Source organism: Cucurbita pepo, chromosome 6 (genome assembly GCF_057944985.1).
Source record: "Cucurbita pepo subsp. pepo isolate OVF chromosome 6, ASM5794498v1, whole genome shotgun sequence".
Classification (NCBI taxonomy): domain Eukaryota; kingdom Viridiplantae; phylum Streptophyta; class Magnoliopsida; order Cucurbitales; family Cucurbitaceae; genus Cucurbita; species Cucurbita pepo.
Window position 1 is genome coordinate 552 of NC_141803.1, and position 19,013 is coordinate 19,564.

Here is a 19,013-nt window from a genome sequence, read left to right on the forward strand (position 1 = left end):
AAACCCTAAACCCTAAACCCTAAACCCTAAACCCTAAACCCTAAACCCTAAACCCTAAACCCTAAACCCTAAACCCTAAACCCTAAACCCTAAACCCTAAACCCTAAACCCTAAACCCTAAACCCTAAACCCTAAACCCTAAACCCTAAACCCTAAACCCTAAACCCTAAACCCTAAACCCTAAACCCTAAACCCTAAACCCTAAACCCTAAACCCTAAACCCTAAACCCTAAACCCTAAACCCTAAACCCTAAACCCTAAACCCTAAACCCTAAACCCTAAACCCTAAACCCTAAACCCTAAACCCTAAACCCTAAACCCTAAACCCTAAACCCTAAACCCTAAACCCTAAACCCTAAACCCTAAACCCTAAACCCTAAACCCTAAACCCTAAACCCTAAACCCTAAACCCTAAACCCTAAACCCTAAACCCTAAACCCTAAACCCTAAACCCTAAACCCTAAACCCTAAACCCTAAACCCTAAACCCTAAACCCTAAACCCTAAACCCTAAACCCTAAACCCTAAACCCTAAACCCTAAACCCTAAACCCTAAATCCTAAACCCTAAACCCTAAACCCTAAACCCTAAACCCTAAACCCTAAACCCTAAACCCTAAACCCTAAACCCTAAACCCTAAACCCTAAACCCTAAACCCTAAACCCTAAACCCTAAACCCTAAACCCTAAACCCTAAACCCTAAACCCTAAACCCTATATTCAGCAGTCTCCCCAATGTACCACCAGTCTGTAATCCCTGAAACCCTAAAACCCTAAAACCCCAAAACCTTTCCCGAAACCCCAAACCCTAAATCCCGAAACTTTAATCCCTAAACCCTAAACCCTAAACCCTATATTTAGCAGTCTCCCCAATGTACCACCAGTCTGTAATCCCTGAAACCCTAAAACCCTAAAACCTCAAAACCTTTCCCGAAACCCCAAACCCTAAATCCCGAAACTTTAATCCCTAAACCCTAAACCCTAATCGCGCTTCAACTAAGAGAACGAACGCTCGTAATTTTTTTCTCGTTTCTTCGTTTGTGTTGTCGCTTCCGATTCGTTATTTTGATCTGTCGAAGAATACTGTTCTTCACTGGAGGAAGAAGAAGCTTTAGTGGCAGAAGCCGCTAGGCTTCTTAATCTGCAATCTCCGTTGCTCGCAAATCACCGTCAAACAAAAGAAGTATAATATTTGAATTCATCATCACTCTTATGTTTTTTAGTTTCGGTCTATGTTTTTTTGTAATTTGAATTTTAGATTGAATACTGTCGCCATGCTAATGAACTCTAGAGGTCAGTGCTAATTTACTGTAAATGAATCTGAATCTCTGTATGCAGCTTGAACTACAGGAAACTTTTGAGAGTCGATCAAATCGAGTATTAATAAGAGATTCAAAGCAGTATTTTGTCATTTGGCATCACTTGATTTGAAGCTCTTTTTTGAAGAGGTTTTTCGTGTAGTGAATTTATATGGTTTGTTTACAACAACAGCCACCTGCTTTTTGTGCAACCCTAACTTCTAACATGATATTTTAGCAATCTTCGACTCTAAAGAAGCCTGATTGTTGACCTCGATAATTGACCTAACTTTTAACAACCACCCACTGACGACGGTTGTACAGAACATGCAAGCAGATTGTATCATGCTTCATTGAAAACAAGTAAACTTCATCAACCAAATACAGAAATTCGATCCATTCCATAAATTGGCACGATAAGGAACACAAACTATATCGTTAAACCATCCAGTGAGACAAGATAAACATTCTGTAAACTAACAGAGATGGCTCTCTTAGTCATGCCATAAAAAATCTCCCTTGGCCTCTCTTAGGCTCCTTCCTCTTCTGTAGTCAACTTCCGCATCAGAGCAGGACAAACCAAGATTATACTTCCGACTATTTTTTGATGGCCCTATCCTTGAAAATACATCTGATCCAACTTGGTTTAAGGTACTTGATCCAGACATGTTACCAGGTTGTCTTTGCAATTTATTATCTGCATCAAACAGGTGACAATTGTAACTATTTACGGTATCAGAATTGTGGGTAACAGTTTAAATTAATATAGCTCGCAGGGGAAGAAAAACTAGAGTTAATATTCATTATACTTCCACATTTCTATTCCCCTCACTCGCAGTGAAAAAAAAAAAATATAGTAAAATTCTAATATTTGACATTTTGAACACGTTTACCAAACCACATTTACGTGTTTACTTTCTTTCGACTTCTCATTTTATGGAACAAGTGTATGCACATAGTAACAGGGAACAGCAGCTCACCTTCATAAACACTGCATAATGCCAGCACTTCAGTGCAGGTATCCTTTTGGACAACATCAGGTGGTGATTTAATTCTCCTCTGACTCTGTAAGGTTGTATGTGCGGAATTTAGATTTTCAGCCAACAATGGAGGTTCAAAACTTTCTTCTGCTGACAGACTAGTTGAAGTGAAAGGCTTCATAGTAAAGGAATCCTCCATTACTCCAGATATCTCCACATATTGTGTAGTAGTTATAATTTCATCTGCACTGAAACCAAACGATGCTCGGTATGCTTCTAGTTCCTCCACATCTTGTTTTGGAGACTTATTGTGCCGATTTTGGAGTACATTCCCACCAGGCGAGTAAACATCTGAATCCTTTGATACACTTAACCTACCACCAGTATGAGGGAATGGTGGATTGTCCAGATAGAATTGTGCAAATGTAGCAGGGCAGAAGAAATTAGAATCCTGAGATACCAAAGATGTACCAGCTTTCTCATGTCCAAATAGCCGACCGGAACCAGTTCTAGGATATTTTCCATCTTGGGGAGAAACTGAAGGATTCCACTGCGGTAGGAAGTCCCTCTCAGGAAATGATGATAAGCAATCACCGGAGGTCCTTGAAATTGGTGACACGAGGCTACTGGAAGGACTTCCAGGGTAGAGAGAATATGCAGTTTGAAGATCATTTGAAGCAATGTAATTTTCCTTTCCTGTTCCTTTAAGATCCACTGATGAGGATAGGAACTCAGCAAACGGCACATCGGGGGAAGAAGGTGTGGTCAGGTGAGCTAGTTCTGGAGGGGGAGTGAGTGGAGCAGTTGACGGTTCAGTGGTGAAGGCTGAGAAAACAGGAGGCGAAACCAGCTGTGTTTCGTGTGCATATGGCCCTGTAGCAAACATTGTCGATGAAGGACCTCCAGGTGAATTGGCAGACATCGACAAGAAACAGCTCGGTGATTGGGCTGTTGAAGGGAGTGCAGAATTTGTAAAGGATGCTGGAGAAGAAGGTGGGGCTAGTAGCGATGGATCTATCACTGTAGCCTGGATGGCCATTCCGGCTGCTGGAGGTCTATTTGGCTGGGTTGTCACAACATTTCCCTCAGGTAAACGAGATGCAGGTACAATGCGCTTTTCTCCTTTCTGCGAGTGAAAACAAGATAATGCACCCCAGCATCCACCCCATTTCTTTCCCTGCTAAAGAGGAAGGTATTAGAAGGTAACCATAACAACTCATTAAAGAACAGTCAATGAAAACCAAAAGATTTAGGACCATCCCCTTTCACAACTTTTGTACAAGTTCATGCCAGCAGAGATGACTATTTCAAATTTATCCATTAAAAATGTCCAATATCAGTTTTAGCATGAGTTAAAGGCCTTCCAGATCTGAGCATATTCTTAATGGAAGTAGACTATTTAAGCGCTTCAGTAGAAGCCCCTGAAAGTGGGGATCAGTAAATCAAATATCAACCGCAATAATTATAAGTGTTTAATCAAACATCATTAAAATAAAAAGATAAGAATAAGAAAAACCTAAACAAGTGTTCAACAAAACTTTTTAATGTGCAGAATACCACAGCTTTTAACTTCTTCATCTTCCAAAATAAAAATACTCTATACATTCACTATGTTTAAAATTACAACTCGGAACTGTTGAAATTAGAGGTCAGAAAACTTGTAAGAAATTTCTGTGAACTTTGGTGTAGGTCTTAATTAATAAAACAGTGAAAATATGAGAAACAAAGAAAGCACATAGTAATTCGGTTATCAGAAACAGTGTCCAGAACTAATGTATTATGAAAAGTTAGGAAAGTAATTAACGTGATCTTCTGTGTTTCTCAAAATGACAGCATCTCTTATGAAATTCTCTCTCATCTTAAATATGCTTCTTCATCTTGAAATCTGATGCTGCAACTTGTTCTTTGTTCTTTTTGTTTTGTTTTTTTGTTTTCTACCCAATAAGAAACACAATGCATTTCATAGAAGATAGGAAATTGAAAATAGGGTAAGAAAGCCAACCCCCGTGATAAGGAAGCTACATAACCTCAGTTGGCACAAAAGAAAAAGAGTACAGATTTGAAAGAAGCAAAAAAAAAAAAAAAAAATCACCATAATAACCCAACCAAAAGAACATGGTCCAAAAGCCTGTCTATAGATCTAGCTTTACTGTTGAAGAGTCAGTTGTGGCCACTTTTTCCTCATCTGCTCATTCTTCGAATGGATTTGGTATCCGTTTATTTACTTATCATGCTTCTTCATTTCAGATGGTTTCTTATATTTGGTTCTCAATAAGTCTTTCATTTCTCTAATAGTTTTTTAATTATCCTAGAATTTTTCTTTTTTTTCGAGATACATGTTTCTTATCTTTTCTGTTTCTCGACTTGTTTTTCACTTGAAAATAAGAAAAAGTTTTTTTATTATTGAAAAATGAAAAGCACGTGTACAAGAACTGCTGAACTAATTAGAAAGAATGAACAAGACAATAACAGATATTATAGAGCAGCCTAAAGTTTTGATTCCCTTCCAAATACTGTCAAATATCTAGCTTTTCTTCAAAGATTCTCTAAACAATTTCCAACCAAACATTCAAAAGAAGGCTTTCATCAACATAAATACTCGGTAATCACAGCATACCACAAGCAAATTCTCTGAAGGCAAAAATGTCAAACCCACTAGGAAGCAAGGGTCGTTCTCGAAATTATCCAGAAGCCTAACAATCCCTTACATAACGCAACAAAACTATATCCCACTTGATAAATTGAGGATCTCACTTTGGTTGGGAAACTTGAAAAGCGAAAGGGGTGGGTTGGGATACTGGACAAGATAGCTTGTTGAGGAACAGATAAACAGCCAACCTTCTGAAAGGAAAGGAACTTTCCACATATCCAGTTCATGCTGGATTTCTCAATTATTGGAGTCCATAAGTCCAACATCAAAGTATTAACCGCAGGAGGCATCCCAAATCCTGTACTTTCCTGGTACTCCATAGTAACACCTGAAATACAGTTTTATCTTTGTTAATGGAGTCTCCAACTCATTAAGTTTAGTGCAGAAGACAAGGACATCATAAGCAAATTGAAATGGTTTGCCAGACTCTTATCCAAGTGCACACTGCAAAGGATCCAGAATCCAACTCTAAGATTCTGCAAAAGAATATCAAAACTAACAGAACAAGAGAGAGCAAATCTCACTGTCTCAAGCCTCTAGAAGCTTTAAAACTACCCCTTCTGCCAACCATCTATAAATGTAAGAAATTAGTTTTAGCAAAGCAACTGCTTCCACTTTATCCATCTCTCCCTAAAGCTACGCCTCCTGAAAACAACCAAAAACGACTGCCAATTGAATCTTATGGAGGCCTTTCTCAAAATCAACCCTCATCGCCGAACCTTACCTTTTTACTTCCTGAAATAGTCCACTAAATCATTTAGCAACAAGGATGGGTGTCAAAATATATTTATCAGCCACAAATGCAAACTGTTTAGTAGACAGTACAACGAAGAACGCTATTCAATCAACCTGTTACAACCTATGATAGTACGTGTGTTGTATATATCTACATGGAGAGCCACAAACCCCAAGCCACAGAAACTATTAAAAAAATAAAAAATAAATAAACCTTCAGCTGGCACATAAGTGAAAGAGTAAGTCAAAACTATCATTAAAAGAAGGGATCCAGAATTGAAACTTAAGTTAAGAAATGATAAGCATATGTGGAATGATCATAAGCCAGATCAGGAAGAGAAGGTGACATCCATCATGTCAGATCGGTAAAACTAACAAAAAGCAATCTAAAAACTATCAAGTAAATGGGATCCGCATCTGCAAAATAATTCAGTAGAAGAAGGATGGATTGAATAGATTTGTTAGGAAATAAGGGGTTGGCAGAGAACGCAACACTAGATTTAGGGGAGGACAGGCAGAAAAAAGAGTGACATTGCCTTCAAAGTAAATACAAAGCCTAAGCAAGTAAAAAGGTGTTTGGAGCACCCTAGATCTAATGCTATAAGAAACAATGTGCAAAATCCACCATATTCCCGTGCAATAAACTAGATGTTAGCAGAACGATCAGTGAGGGAGGGGACTCATACCCGTTCCTGCTGAGGGAATCTATTCTGCTCGGACCCCATTCGTAACCAGTAGCCCGACAAAGTCTCTACTTATCTTTTCGTGTCCTAAGCTGCCTCTTCCTACGAGACTCGTGGCCCTCCTCCTCCACCTCCTCTTCCTCCTCCTCCTCCTCCACCTCCTCCACCTCCTCCTCCTCCTGACAAGTATAAGTTTATAAGGAATCGTCTTAGTTGGTAAAATGATAGAGATTAAAAAGAAAGGCTACATGCTTCTGTCGTTTTAACTTTAACATAAAGAGAAGATGGAGGAGATCCATTACCGCCAGCTTCATCCATACAAGGACTAATGCGAATCAGGCCCATATCAACCGTAGCATTTCTCCATTCACAGAGCAAAAGCTGACAGCATACAGATTTGCTTTCTCGACGCTGAAAACAGTAACTGATAAAGAAAAAGAAAAAAGAAAAAGACTATCCAATATATTTGAATTCACAATAGGAAGCGATGGCGTAAGTAGTCAACGGCGACGGTGGCTGAGCGAGGGTGGCGGAGTGTGATAGGGTCGGCAAATGCGAAAGACGGGGAGAGAGAGAGAGAGATGACCTGGCTGACAGTCGAAGTTCCCGAAGTGGAGAAACCCTAAAACCAAACGCAAAACATACCATTTGAGTCGGTTCGGTTCAGTTAAACCGAACCGAATCCTTGAAGGTTCATTGTGATCTCTGTAAACCCGAACCGAACCGGTTCGTTTTACTTGAAATGAGGATAATGACCATCATTTTAGACGTTCAAACATGAAACATGAAGATATTATGCATTGGGAGTCGGGACCTTTTACATGTAACATAGTATTTATAAACATTGTTGGATAATACATAATTGGAAAAGATAAATAAAGGACGAAATGTAAATATGTGGGTATCAAAGTTTTCAGTACGTAAATCAAAGTATATTACAGAACTGTTCAAATGTGCGAAGTTTGAAAATGTTATGTTTTTTACTAATTTATAACAAATATTAAATTCTATACATGCACGCTGGGGGTAAAAGGGTAAGGAGAATTGTACATTATACACCTCAAATATTCTAAAAAACACTACGATATTTAAAAAGGATGAAGCTGTAATTCAATATAAAGATCTAAAAGAAACTGTCTACAGTGAATTTATCTTAATGTCTTTTTCTAATAATCTCTAATCGGTAAAAGTCGCCAGCAACAGCCAGAAGAACGAAAGGGGAAAGGCCCGGTTAGTCACGCTTGCATTTGCGGATGCAGCTCCTGCATGCCAATGTGGCCACATAAGCAGTTCCCAGCGAACCAAGAAGAAGTACTGAAACAAACCATCAGTTCTGGGTTAGAAATTTATTAGCAAAGAATTTCAGAACATAATTGCATATTTCGGAACTTACAAGTCAAGGTACTATAAAACAAAATTGCCAGCCGATGTCGGACTATCCATCCCAAACTAACTTCCAGAAGACAATGCCTGTGGTACTTTCCCGTATTACTATTGGATAAATACTCACTGTTTCCTGGACGCAATGAACTCAAAGAGATGTTGACACCTACTACAGCAACCCCATTCGCATCCCGCACTTCCATTTTAAGGCTTACTGGAGTTGCATCCCAATCAATTTCAACGACTCCAAAATTTGGTTGCCCTAGGAGGAACCATACACGAAAGGGAGATGACACAGTGAAGAACATCTAAAATCTAAGAAATAAGCGACGACATGTGCATACCGAACGTGCAGGACTTGTATCTGCAGTTGCTTTCCATAACTCTCATTGTAGATGGCGTCACCCACGCAAGAAACCTCACTACAAATTGTAATGGTCGCGGAAGTACCCTTTCAACAGCTTGGGTAAGACCACTTGAGGTTATATCATATAGCGGATACTCAACGCCGCAATCAAAGCGAGAAATTTCTCCAAAATGAACATCTCCGCTTATAAAGAAAACTCCATTTCTCTTAATCCATAGAAACACGGGAAGAAAGAAAAATATAATGCATACTGGAACTTTAGTACATATAATATATAAATTAGGTCTAAAAATACTACCTTAATCATTTAGCCCTCGTAATTTAAAATTTGTAATAATTTAGTGCCAGTAAAATATATATATATATTAGTTAAGATATTATGGTGTTTCTTATGTATGAAAATAGATAAATCCATCCAAGACTAAATGTGTTTATAAATTACTTGGACTAAATCATTACTTAATAAAAAAAAAATTGACAAGACTAAATTGTTAGAAATCTAACCTACAGGAACTAAATTCAGTGACTAAATTTTTACCAAATTTAAACTTTGAAACTTAAACTTCTATTAAATTGAAAACATGGAGATTAAATTGGTACTTCATCAATTACATGGACAAAAAGTTTTTTTTTTTTTTTTTCTAAATTATAAATATTGGAGATTTCTCACTGTGTTTTTTCCTTTTGGTGTGCAGTTCGTTAATTTAAAGAGCAGGGGCTACTTGAATAAAAAATGCACTAAAGATTTTTACCTTGCTATCTGCAATCAACTTGAAGAGGAGCTCTCTCTCCTTCGGGAAACGTCCCCAAGACTCCAAATAGAACAACGGCCTGGTGGTTGCTGAAAGATTTGATATAACCTGAATTGTAGAATAACTATGACACGATATCATAAAAATAAAGCTGACAACTGCTAAGATACGCAAGGAAGAGAAGAGGTTTCATGATAAGATTTATCGGTGAGCAAGTGTAAGAACAGATCCACTGAAAAAGTTGCATATGCTAGTAGACAAAGTATGCTTGAGCCACCTGAATGGATGACCCAATTATTGTAACTGCTGACTCCGGACCCTTAAGCTCTCTCTCCAGCCACGTCCATTGAGCAGCACCCAAAATAGTTCCATCACTAAACATCGGATCACGGTGATATCTAGTATCTAATAGAATAACCTACAAAACTCCAAGTCATAAACATGGTATCTGAAGGCTAATCACATAATACGATCAAAATACATCATCATTAAAGCCAAATTATGAAGATAAGAATCATCGAAAGAGCTACAATTTGTACCTTAATTTGTTTACCTATAGGGCCGAACATGTATGATGCATACACACCCTGCTGCTTGCGCCTAGAAAGGCAAAGTATGGTTAATAATTTAACAGAAAAAAATCTACAAAGAAGTAAATTAACAATCCAAGGATTACAGTGCTCTAAAATTTAAATTATCGCAATGAACACTAAGGTGTAGGCCTTACCCAGAAATAAAGTACAAGTCTTTTTTCAATCTAATATACTTGGGTATACCATTCCTTTCATAATTTTTATGTTAAAAATGACAAAAGGATGGCGAGAATTTTAAGCTAACCACTGCAGTATTAGGATGTTTATTTTTCTAATAAACTATCAATTTGAAGTGTCATAGGTAATGTTGCTTAGAGCAAACTCACAAATAACGTCCTCAGATGGACAAAAACTACCATAAGGGTCAGAAAATCTCTTTTCTAGCATTTAAAAAATGAACTTAAAAGAAAAGTAAACCCTCCGATTGCAGTTCATGGAATGTGAGAAACAAGGTTCCCTTCTAATATGAGTTTAGATGCATCATATTCCTGTATGACATAGATTGCGATTTGCTTTGTTTTGCAGTATCATTGCAACATACCCTTCAAGTCTTTGAACAATGTCTAAAATAAACACAAACGACACCGTCTTTAACGCATGTCCTTTCCTAACATGCCCATTGATAGGAGAAAAACTACAATATACGCATATTTGCACAACGTGAATTTCAGCAGCATGCCCATGGCATACTTGAGATACTTCGGGTAGCAAAGGTCGAAAGTCAACCTATGAAACACTTGTTGAGGATGCAGTAACCGAGGGAATTAATAAGATAGATACAAGTTCTTGGGAGAGAAGGGTTATGTTCAAGTAAGGATATTCACAAGGTAAGAGCTCTTGGAAGCATTTCGAGTTCTTGGTTTGTAAGTTCCTAGATTGTACGCAAGAGAATGGAAGTCTCTCTTTAACAGAAATTTAGCTCTTCCACAAGCAATAGGGATTGAAATGATCTACCAAATAGGTATTGCTTTCTGAATCACACCTGGATAAACACTAAATATTTAAGAAACTTAAACCTGCCCAACGCCAAAAGTTGGTGAAAATGATAATAGGAGACTCAGCGAGGCAAATGGACTCACAAGTAAAGTTCAACAAAAAACAATCTAAGACTTCTATAGAATTTCCTAAATGATTTTAGATAGAAAAAAAGAAAATGTATAAGGAAAAAAGAACCAAAAGTGTTCTGGTTCATTCTTGCATATCCAATCACCCAACGTTAGTGGAAGTAGTACAGGATACTTCCATACAGAGTAATGGTATGCATAAAGATAACAAAATTTTTAAATATCAACGCCAACTTTCTAATATCAGTTAATGGAAGTAAGAGACTAATGTGGAGAGCAGATAATAAGACAAACCGAAGAAAAGCAACCCTTAGGACAGATAAATAATATGTAGAAGCAGAAAAGGAACTCCCACCTTGGACTATCAAGGGGTTCATCTAAAAAATCAAGGAGAAGCTTCTGATTTGTGGCCTTCTCAGTAAATTCCTTTCCGGCATCATTTAATCCATAATCATGGTCATCCCAGGTACCGATTACCTAAAACAGCACAAAGACTAACTAAAAAACAAAGGCACCCTCATTTAACCGTAAAAAATTTAATCATGTTAAAATCAAATAATGTACGAGACTTTTTAATGAATTCACGGATCAGGCACCTTGGTCCTCTGTCTAAGCCTAGAATAACCTGGAATTGTCTTGCCCCTCTCGTATTTGAGCATCATTTCCTGCTTAGATGAAGGAACGAATCGTGGAACATTTTTCCATGGCCCCACCGTCCTTTCTCGACCAAGTAGTTTGAAAGGACGCCTAATGTCACCATAGATGTTATCACCAAGCCAAATGAAAACTTGCGGATCGAAGTTGACTATGGAGTTCCAGATTGGCTGCAAAAAACAACTCGATGTACAGTGTTACTCCTATAATAACAACATTGTCTTTTCACATCTTTGACGTCGCAATACAAAATTGTTAGAATCAGATTAGATCAGTAGATAGAGTTAATTAAAAAAAACAGCAATGACGACGTCGACGACAAACAAACCTGAGGAGTATCCTGGTTAGCGCATGATCCAAAAGCAATCCTGGATACCACAGGCTGAGGCTCCTTCTGTTGATCCAGTTGTGAAGCACTGCTGCTAGAAAACAGAAAACCAGCGACCGCCACTCCCGTTAAAATGAAAAGCCTCCACCGTCTCCATTTTCTCTCATTGCCCATGTCTGTTTCTTTTTGCCCCGGCAGAGAACGTTGAACTAATATATATTGCATTCGCCTATAAAAATCAAATAGAGAAGCATAGAAAAATCACCGGTTAATCAGGAAGAATGCTCTGCCTTAATTAAAAAATCTCACGATCAAAGAAGGTTCTAGGACGTAGCCCAACAAAGATTGGGACGGAGCTTAAACTTTACTAAAGATTGCAATTTTAATCTCTCAAATAACATTTCACTCCAATTATCATTGAAAAATATTTTTATGGCTCAAAAAATCATAAACCGTAGCTTTTTTTACTGAAATTTATAAATTTTGATAAAGTTAATCATAGTTAGTTGTGTAATTATTAAATTTATTTTTGAGTAAATTTTATTTTATTAAAATTAAGCAAAAAGATAACAAAATTTTAAGCTTGTTTTTTCAATGTAATTACTGATTGCAGCCTGTAGGGATGTCCTTTCCACGTATCATAGGCGGTTGGGCTTTGCGGATGAGCGGTCGGTGAGCGTAGGTTCTGTGGGCTTTAGGTTGCAAAATAATGCAAGGCGCTGTTCTCTTGGCTGCGCAACCACTCCGCGTGAAGTTGCTGTGGAGCAACAATTCCAGTACTGGTAATCCGTCCGCCACCGCAGGCGCCGGCAATCCAAGCTTGATGGCGGCCGCTGGTCCGAAGTGGGCTCAGAAGACTGTTACGCTGCCTCCTCATAGGCGGGGCTGTCATCTCATCACCCCGAAGGTGATTAATTGGTTATCTTCTCCCACCTTATCTAGAATCTTGTATTGGTCTCCTGGGGGTTTAAATGGTGCCTGTCCTCTACATAATTCAGTTTCACTTTTCCGAACAATAGACGAAAAATTATTCATTTATACCTTAGTATGCAATTTTTTCCTCATATTGCTGCTACTGAGTTTGATTTCTATATCAGATAATGAAGGAAATTGGGAAGGACTTGTCAGAATTCAAATGTGGCCTTGCTCACATCTTCTGTAAATCTTCTAATCTAGTTTATCTATTTTGGAGATTAATGTGTAGTTGGATTTCTTTGTGGAATCATTTGCTGATGTCTCAGTGCAGCATACGAGTGCCTCTCTTACCATCAATGAAAACTATGATTCGGATGTTCGGAGTGATACTGAAACCTTCCTCAACAATATAGTGCCTGAAGTTAGTTTGCTATCCGCCTCTATCATTTGCAACTCTCATTTATCGAAAGCTTTCCCATTTGACCCTTTGTTTCTCTCTCCCACTCTTTCATTTGGGGGTTTGTTTGCAGGGTACATCTGCTCCTTGGAAGCATACACTTGAAGGTCATCAAAATTCCTTCTACTTTATTCTACTAAGAAGAATTTTCCTCTTTTTTAGTTAACTGATTTCATATACTGAAAAAGAAACTGTACTATAAAAAGGGCCCGGGATTTTGTCTCCGTCATAACATTGTAACACAATTTGAACTCTTGTAATGTGTAGGATGCTAATGAATCTGCTGACTGGCTATGAGGGAGGAGGGACTATGATAGATGTGCGGTAGTTTATGAAAAAAGTCGGAAAAATGTAAAATTGACCAACCAATGTTAAGAATATATAAAGAGGAAGTAGGCTGAAACAGAGTTTATGCGAAGTAATCTCATTTTAATTTGACGGGTTATCTTAGTAAAAGCATAACTCACTCCTGAGCCTTCAAAGTTCTATACTTCTATGCCGTCTAAAAATGATTGAAGGGGTAACTGACGAACTTATATGTATACTGGTTTGGATAAGAATAGGAAGCATAAAGATTTTTTTCAACAAAAAAAAAAAAAAAAAGGATTCTTTGACCTGTTTGCTGGAAGTTACTGAATGAATCTTAGACTAATAAAACGACTATCAAAACATATTATATACCACAAAAACTCTTTGTTGCATGCTTTTAGATTTAAATTTTCAAATAGAAATGCAAGTGCCTCAGCATCACATATAAAATTCATAAGAAATATAGGATTGGGGGAAGAGAGTGTTTGGAAAGCCTCTCTTTTTTCTAAAAACATTACTCTCTAGTTTATACTCAACTAAGATGGATCAGGGGAACATTGACAAAAAAATTATTTTGTTCTTGTGCTCATTATGCAGGCCCGGATGACATGCCCGCGCACATTAAATCATCAATGTTTGGCTGTGCACTCACGTGGGTTATTCGACATTGTTTCTGGATTAAATGCCTAGTTGACCTGCTGTTCTCATTTGTGGTTATTCTTTTGTAGGGTTCCAATTACAAATGGAAAGTTTAATATGGGTACTTGGCAGGTACAGTTTAGTAGGTCTTTTTTTTTAATTAATATTATTTTTATTATTATTAATTGTGGTTTTTCCGTTAAATAAAAAACTAACAATTTTTGTTAATAGTGAATATGGAAAAGAGTTCGTTATTCCTTTGTTTGGTACACAATTTGTAATTTTGGTATGAGAATAAATCATTCCTTAGCATTCTTATATACTCATGAACAAGGGTAATCCATACCTTTCCGAAGTTTTGGGTTTTCAAGTCTCACTTAAAACTTCTCTTCTTACTTCTTCTGCTCTTCTTTTTTCTTCTTGTTTTATATATTTTCTTTTTGTTCGTGCATATTTGTTTATCTTATTTAGTTAGAACAAATTAATATGTTTAAGTTAATTTTTTTAATTGATAGGACTACTAGTGTTTGTTAGGTTGTTGATTCATAACCTTTACAGTAAATGAAAAGTAAGGCTCGTGTTTCAGATTTTTTTTTTTTTTTTTTTTTTTTTTTTTTGTACTTGTTTTATCATTTTTGGTTCACTTTATGCTGTATCCTTTAAGGAAAAGTTTGGAAATGCATGGGAAAAGTACTTTAATGTTCAATCACCAGGTTAACTTAGTATCTGACGTTGTAATTGTAGATGCCTTTCGTGAGGTTAGCATGTCATTTAGAAAGAAGTTCTGTTCCTGATTAGGGTTATAAGGAAATCCACGAGATTTATTGGTTCAAGTCATGATTGGAAATGGATATAAAGCCTCTACATGATTTCCCACCCTGATCAGATGAAACATCGCCTTGCCACTTTTGTACTTTGAATTAAAGTAATGCCAACTACCTGGATCTTCTTAGATCTCCACTCTTCAAACATGAATCTTTTTGGCCCTTTGAAACATGATTCAAATATTCATCCTTCATTCTTGCCTGTTGAAGCTCTATTTCTTTTTCCTCTTTTTAATTGGAGACAAATTTTCATTGATAATAAAAATTTCGTAAGAAAATGAACGAAAAAATCTTCAAAATGGCTTTTTCCCACCTGTACTTCGTGGTACATGTCTACCAAGAGTGCAACCAAAGCTTCAAAATGGCTTTTTCCTTAGAGGCTGCTACCTTCCTGTTAAGAACAAGAAATGTCCACGTAAAGCCTTCTTAAGATGACTGAAATTTTGATAACAGTGGAAATTTAAAATCAATCTGGGATCAGTTTTCTCCCATCCATCCACTCAATCCAATTGAATACTTCTTCTAAATTGACACTTGTGGTTTTTTGTGTTTCTGCTTCAGTAAGATGATTCAACTAAAAAGATCATTCTATGTTGAACACTCAAGTGTCAGAATATTCCCTTGGGTGAATTGGCAACTCCAAATATTCTCCTGTAATGCAATACTTCCCGTTGAGAATGAGCTTGTTTGAGTCTCTTTGTTCTCTAATCAATGTAGGATTTGTTGCCACTTCATGTTGGTACTCACTTTGATGCCTCTTCTTCTATGTGCTTATTTCTTCAGCAATTTTGTCCATTCATTCAAGCAATATTGAAGTATTCTTCTCCATCTTAAGAATTTTATACGAATCCCGTAGACAAAGCTAAATCCTTCTTATTTCTTTCAAAACTGAATTGAATGTTCAAGAGAAATATTTATATAATTGAGAGATATTTTTGTAATCCCTTTAAACAGAGGTAATATTTAGGGATTGGTTCTAGGGATTTATTTATATGTATTATTACCTAATATCTAGGGTTAGCTAAATTTTATTTTACCAGGTATCTAGGAATATATTTTTTTTTTTTTTGTCTTTTTTGTATTATAAAATGAACCATTATCTCTTTGAAAATAAGTGAGCAAGATAGTTTATATTGCAACATGATATTAAAGCTTTTCTATTCTAGAAAATTTGATTAGAACCGAAACCCTAATACAATCGGTGAAACCTTCATCGTTGCCGACCATCCATCATGATCAAGTTTCTTCTGCAAACTACCTCAAACCCATCAAGCACTCAAAATCTAGGAGGGTTGCAATATTTCTAGTGCATGTAGATGACATATAGTCACTAAAGTACTTTCTTAGCATTGAAGTAGCGTACTCAGCTCAATGCATTTTCATATCACAAGAAGAAATATGTGATGGATTTATTGATGGAAACAAAGAAAAGCATAGGTGAACTAGCGCCAACACTGATGGATCCACATTAGAAATTGGGAGAGTCAAAAAAAGAACCTGTAATGAACAGAGAAATGTACCAGAGGTCAGTGGGCAGGTTCATATATCTAGCTCACACTAGATTAGACATAGCATACTCCGTAAGTGTAATTAGTCAATTCATTCCTGATCTGCAAGAACCTTACCTTCAGGCGACATATAGAGTGTTCTGTTACTTGAAAGGAACTTCAGGAAAAGGAATTTTGTTCAAACGGAACTATTCCATTGCATTGGAAGATTGCACCGATGCTAACTATGTTGGATCATTTGTAAACCGAAGATTTACTATGGAGTATTGTACTTTTCTTGGAGTTAATTTGGTAACATGGAGGAGTAAAAAGCAAAATGTGGTGTCTAGATTATCTGTCGAATTAGAATTTCGAGCTATTGCACAAGGGTTTTTGTGAACTCTTATGGTTGAAGATGATCCTTGATGATTTACAATTTAAGGGAGAAGATCCGATGAAGTTGTACTGCGACAACAAATCAGCTATCCACATTGCACATAATCCTATCCAACATGGAGAAGGGGATAGTATGCATTAGTTATGTACCCCATAACTACAACTAACCGATATACTAACAAAAGGATAATATCTATTCCTCAGATTGAGGGAGAGTGTTGAAAGAATGACCTTGATTCAAGGAATATTTATGTATATTTTTAACTAAGGAAAATATTACCTAGTATCTAAGGATTGATTCTAGGGATTTATATGTATGTATTATTACCTAGCATAGCTAGATTTTGTGTGAAGTTGAAGAACTGACCGCATTTCCATTACTACCAGAGGAATATTATGAATCTTTCCAAAGTATTCATGAGGAGGTGGATTCTCCTTTACCCCCTAGTTTTCCTGCTTTTGTTCACTTTTCCACTTCTTTTAACTTGTAAGCAACTATCTCTTTTTTTTTCTTTTTTCTTTTTTCTTTTTTTCTTTTTTAATTAAATAGTAATAAAAATTATTTTAAAATAAAAGGCCAGCAACAACCAGGCATCTGATTGTTTCTAGCAAAAATATGATGGACTCCTCTCTTTCTCTCTCTTACATAGTTTTGTAATTAGCTGCTTATCCATTCCTTTATTGGCTTATCTTATGTGTTACCAGCAAAAACCAGCCATATGATGGACTCCCTCTCTCCCTCTCCCACTCTTACTTATGTACTGAGGGCTTATATTAAACCAAAACATCTGTAGTGTTGTTTAACTTGATTTGACTTTTCTTTATTACACCCAGTTGAATTAGCAATATTAAATTAGTGTTTGCATATTTCCGGTCTTTAATATAATTCTTTTTTATCATATTGAAACAAAGGTAATGCCTGATGGATCAGGATAAGTTATGACATGAAGTTTTTAAGGATTGAAGTCTGTGTGTATGAAATTTTTCTGCATTTAGTAGAACTGAGAGATCGGATGGGGGAGGGTTGATGAATAGGTCTGAGGTTTGGGGGAGGGTTTCTATCCTTGGTTCAGTGTGTCGAATGGATTTATAAACGGAATGCCACATGCTAGGACAGATGAAACTTTTAGTTTAAAATTTAATGGCTAATTTTGATTGGACTTTGGATGCTTCAGGGAATATGGCTATGTGAGCACCGAGACCACCCCACTGCACGCAATATTGTGGTCACCCTGAATGGAATTTAGGTGATGGTAAGAGTTGGAGCTTCTGCCTGCCCAACTATTTCCCTTGGTTGTATCAATGTCAATAATAAACTGGTCTCCTTGCCTTGGCAAAACTGAACTGTAGACTCGGAGTCTGGGGACCATGTGAAATCACCCCTTTTTTTTTCCTTTTTTTTTTTTTTTTCATTTGAGATGGTTGTTAATGGTTTATCATTTAGTTATGCTTGTATATTGGTCAACTTTATTGGGAGAGATATATGATGAATATGAACCCATTAGCATTCAACCCCCCCCCCCCCCCCCCCCCCCCTTTTTTTTGTCATTTTTAAAAGGGGTGCCATTTGCTAAATTTTTAACTACTTGATTTTGCTTTCTATTTTTCAATCTAGGCTTGGGAGGTTATTATCATTCTAATACCCCAAAGTTCTATAACCTTATGACTTGAATATAACACTTCAATACCCTAATCCCATGAAGCCCCTCAACAAATCATTTCATCACGTGCTAGAAAATATTTTGAACCAAATTCAACATTTGCTAGTTTCCATAGTAGAGATGCTAATGTTTGATGAATATGAATCTATTTGCATAATAAAAGTATGCTCTACAGCTTTTTATCATATTGCTTTTTAAAGAATAACACTAACCAATTTTTTAAAAATTAGTTTTTCTTTTCTATTACTTTAGCACCCTATGAAGTTTAACATTGATAAATTTTACAGGGTGAGTTGTTAATATTTGATGAGCATAATTCTTTTTTAAGAATAACACTAACTAATTTTTTTTAGAAGGGGCAACCTTGGTCAATTTTTGTACGTCTTTCTTTCTAGTACTAGAGATGAAGCGGAGAGGAAAAACAAAAATATAATATAATGTTTTGTTAAAAGATTTTTAAATTTTCAAAATTCAATATAATTTTCAATATTTAAAAAAAAAAAAAATATATATATATATATATATATATATATATATATATATATAACATACTTGCTCAATCATATAAAATAAAAATATAATATAATGTTTTTGCTAATAAATTTGAACTTCAACCTTTCAACACTACTTACTCAATTATATATAACAAAAATATAATATAATGTTTTTGTTAAAAATTTTGAACTTCAACATTTAATACTACACATAGTTTTAAACCTTTAATAATTGTGCTTGTTTTTTTTTCATCGTTGAACTCACAAGATGTTATGTATCAACAACAAAGAGAAAGAACATCCAAACATGATTCCTCTTTCGCTTATTTTGATTTGGTAAGGTTGT

General features: G+C 36.3%; 3 protein-coding genes across 9 annotated transcripts; 1 reads left to right on the plus strand and 2 right to left on the minus strand.

Annotated features, from left to right (window-relative positions):
- Window positions 1–1,624: 1,624 nt before the first annotated feature.
- Window positions 1,625–6,968, minus strand: LOC111784739 (uncharacterized protein At1g76660). 7 transcript variants are annotated; one of them, XM_087124969.1, is made up of 6 exons: window positions 6,647–6,968; window positions 6,348–6,523; window positions 5,451–5,571; window positions 5,115–5,254; window positions 2,277–3,456; window positions 1,625–1,993 (listed from the first exon to the last, which is right to left on the minus strand). In XM_087124969.1, the coding sequence occupies exons 4-6, from the start codon at window positions 5,244–5,246 to the stop codon at window positions 1,791–1,793; spliced, it is 1,515 nt and encodes a 504-aa protein (XP_086981095.1). In that variant the 5' UTR covers window positions 5,247–5,254; window positions 5,451–5,571; window positions 6,348–6,523; window positions 6,647–6,968; the 3' UTR covers window positions 1,625–1,790. The 7 variants fall into 7 exon arrangements, with proteins under 7 accessions (XP_086981095.1, XP_023521115.1, XP_023521113.1 ...); XM_023665347.2 differs by lacking the exon at window positions 5,451–5,571 and having other exon boundaries at window positions 2,277–3,453; XM_023665345.2 differs by lacking the exon at window positions 5,451–5,571.
- Window positions 6,969–7,305: 337 nt separating this feature from the next.
- Window positions 7,306–11,868, minus strand: LOC111784737 (Calcineurin-like metallo-phosphoesterase superfamily protein). Its single transcript, XM_023665343.2, has 9 exons — window positions 11,486–11,868; window positions 11,100–11,327; window positions 10,859–10,980; window positions 9,386–9,446; window positions 9,124–9,264; window positions 8,847–8,954; window positions 8,072–8,300; window positions 7,738–7,989; window positions 7,306–7,658 (listed from the first exon to the last, which is right to left on the minus strand). Exons 1-9 carry the CDS (start codon window positions 11,708–11,710, stop codon window positions 7,576–7,578), a joined length of 1,449 nt encoding a protein of 482 aa, XP_023521111.1. The 5' UTR covers window positions 11,711–11,868; the 3' UTR covers window positions 7,306–7,575.
- A 231-nt stretch (window positions 11,869–12,099) lies between these two features.
- On the plus strand, window positions 12,100–18,024 carry LOC111784738 (secondary thiamine-phosphate synthase enzyme). Its single transcript, XM_023665344.2, has 7 exons — window positions 12,100–12,392; window positions 12,583–12,643; window positions 12,727–12,821; window positions 12,931–12,964; window positions 13,764–13,818; window positions 13,895–13,937; window positions 17,688–18,024. The coding sequence occupies exons 1-7, from the start codon at window positions 12,195–12,197 to the stop codon at window positions 17,757–17,759; spliced, it is 558 nt and encodes a 185-aa protein (XP_023521112.1). The 5' UTR covers window positions 12,100–12,194; the 3' UTR covers window positions 17,760–18,024.
- Window positions 18,025–19,013: the final 989 nt, after the last annotated feature.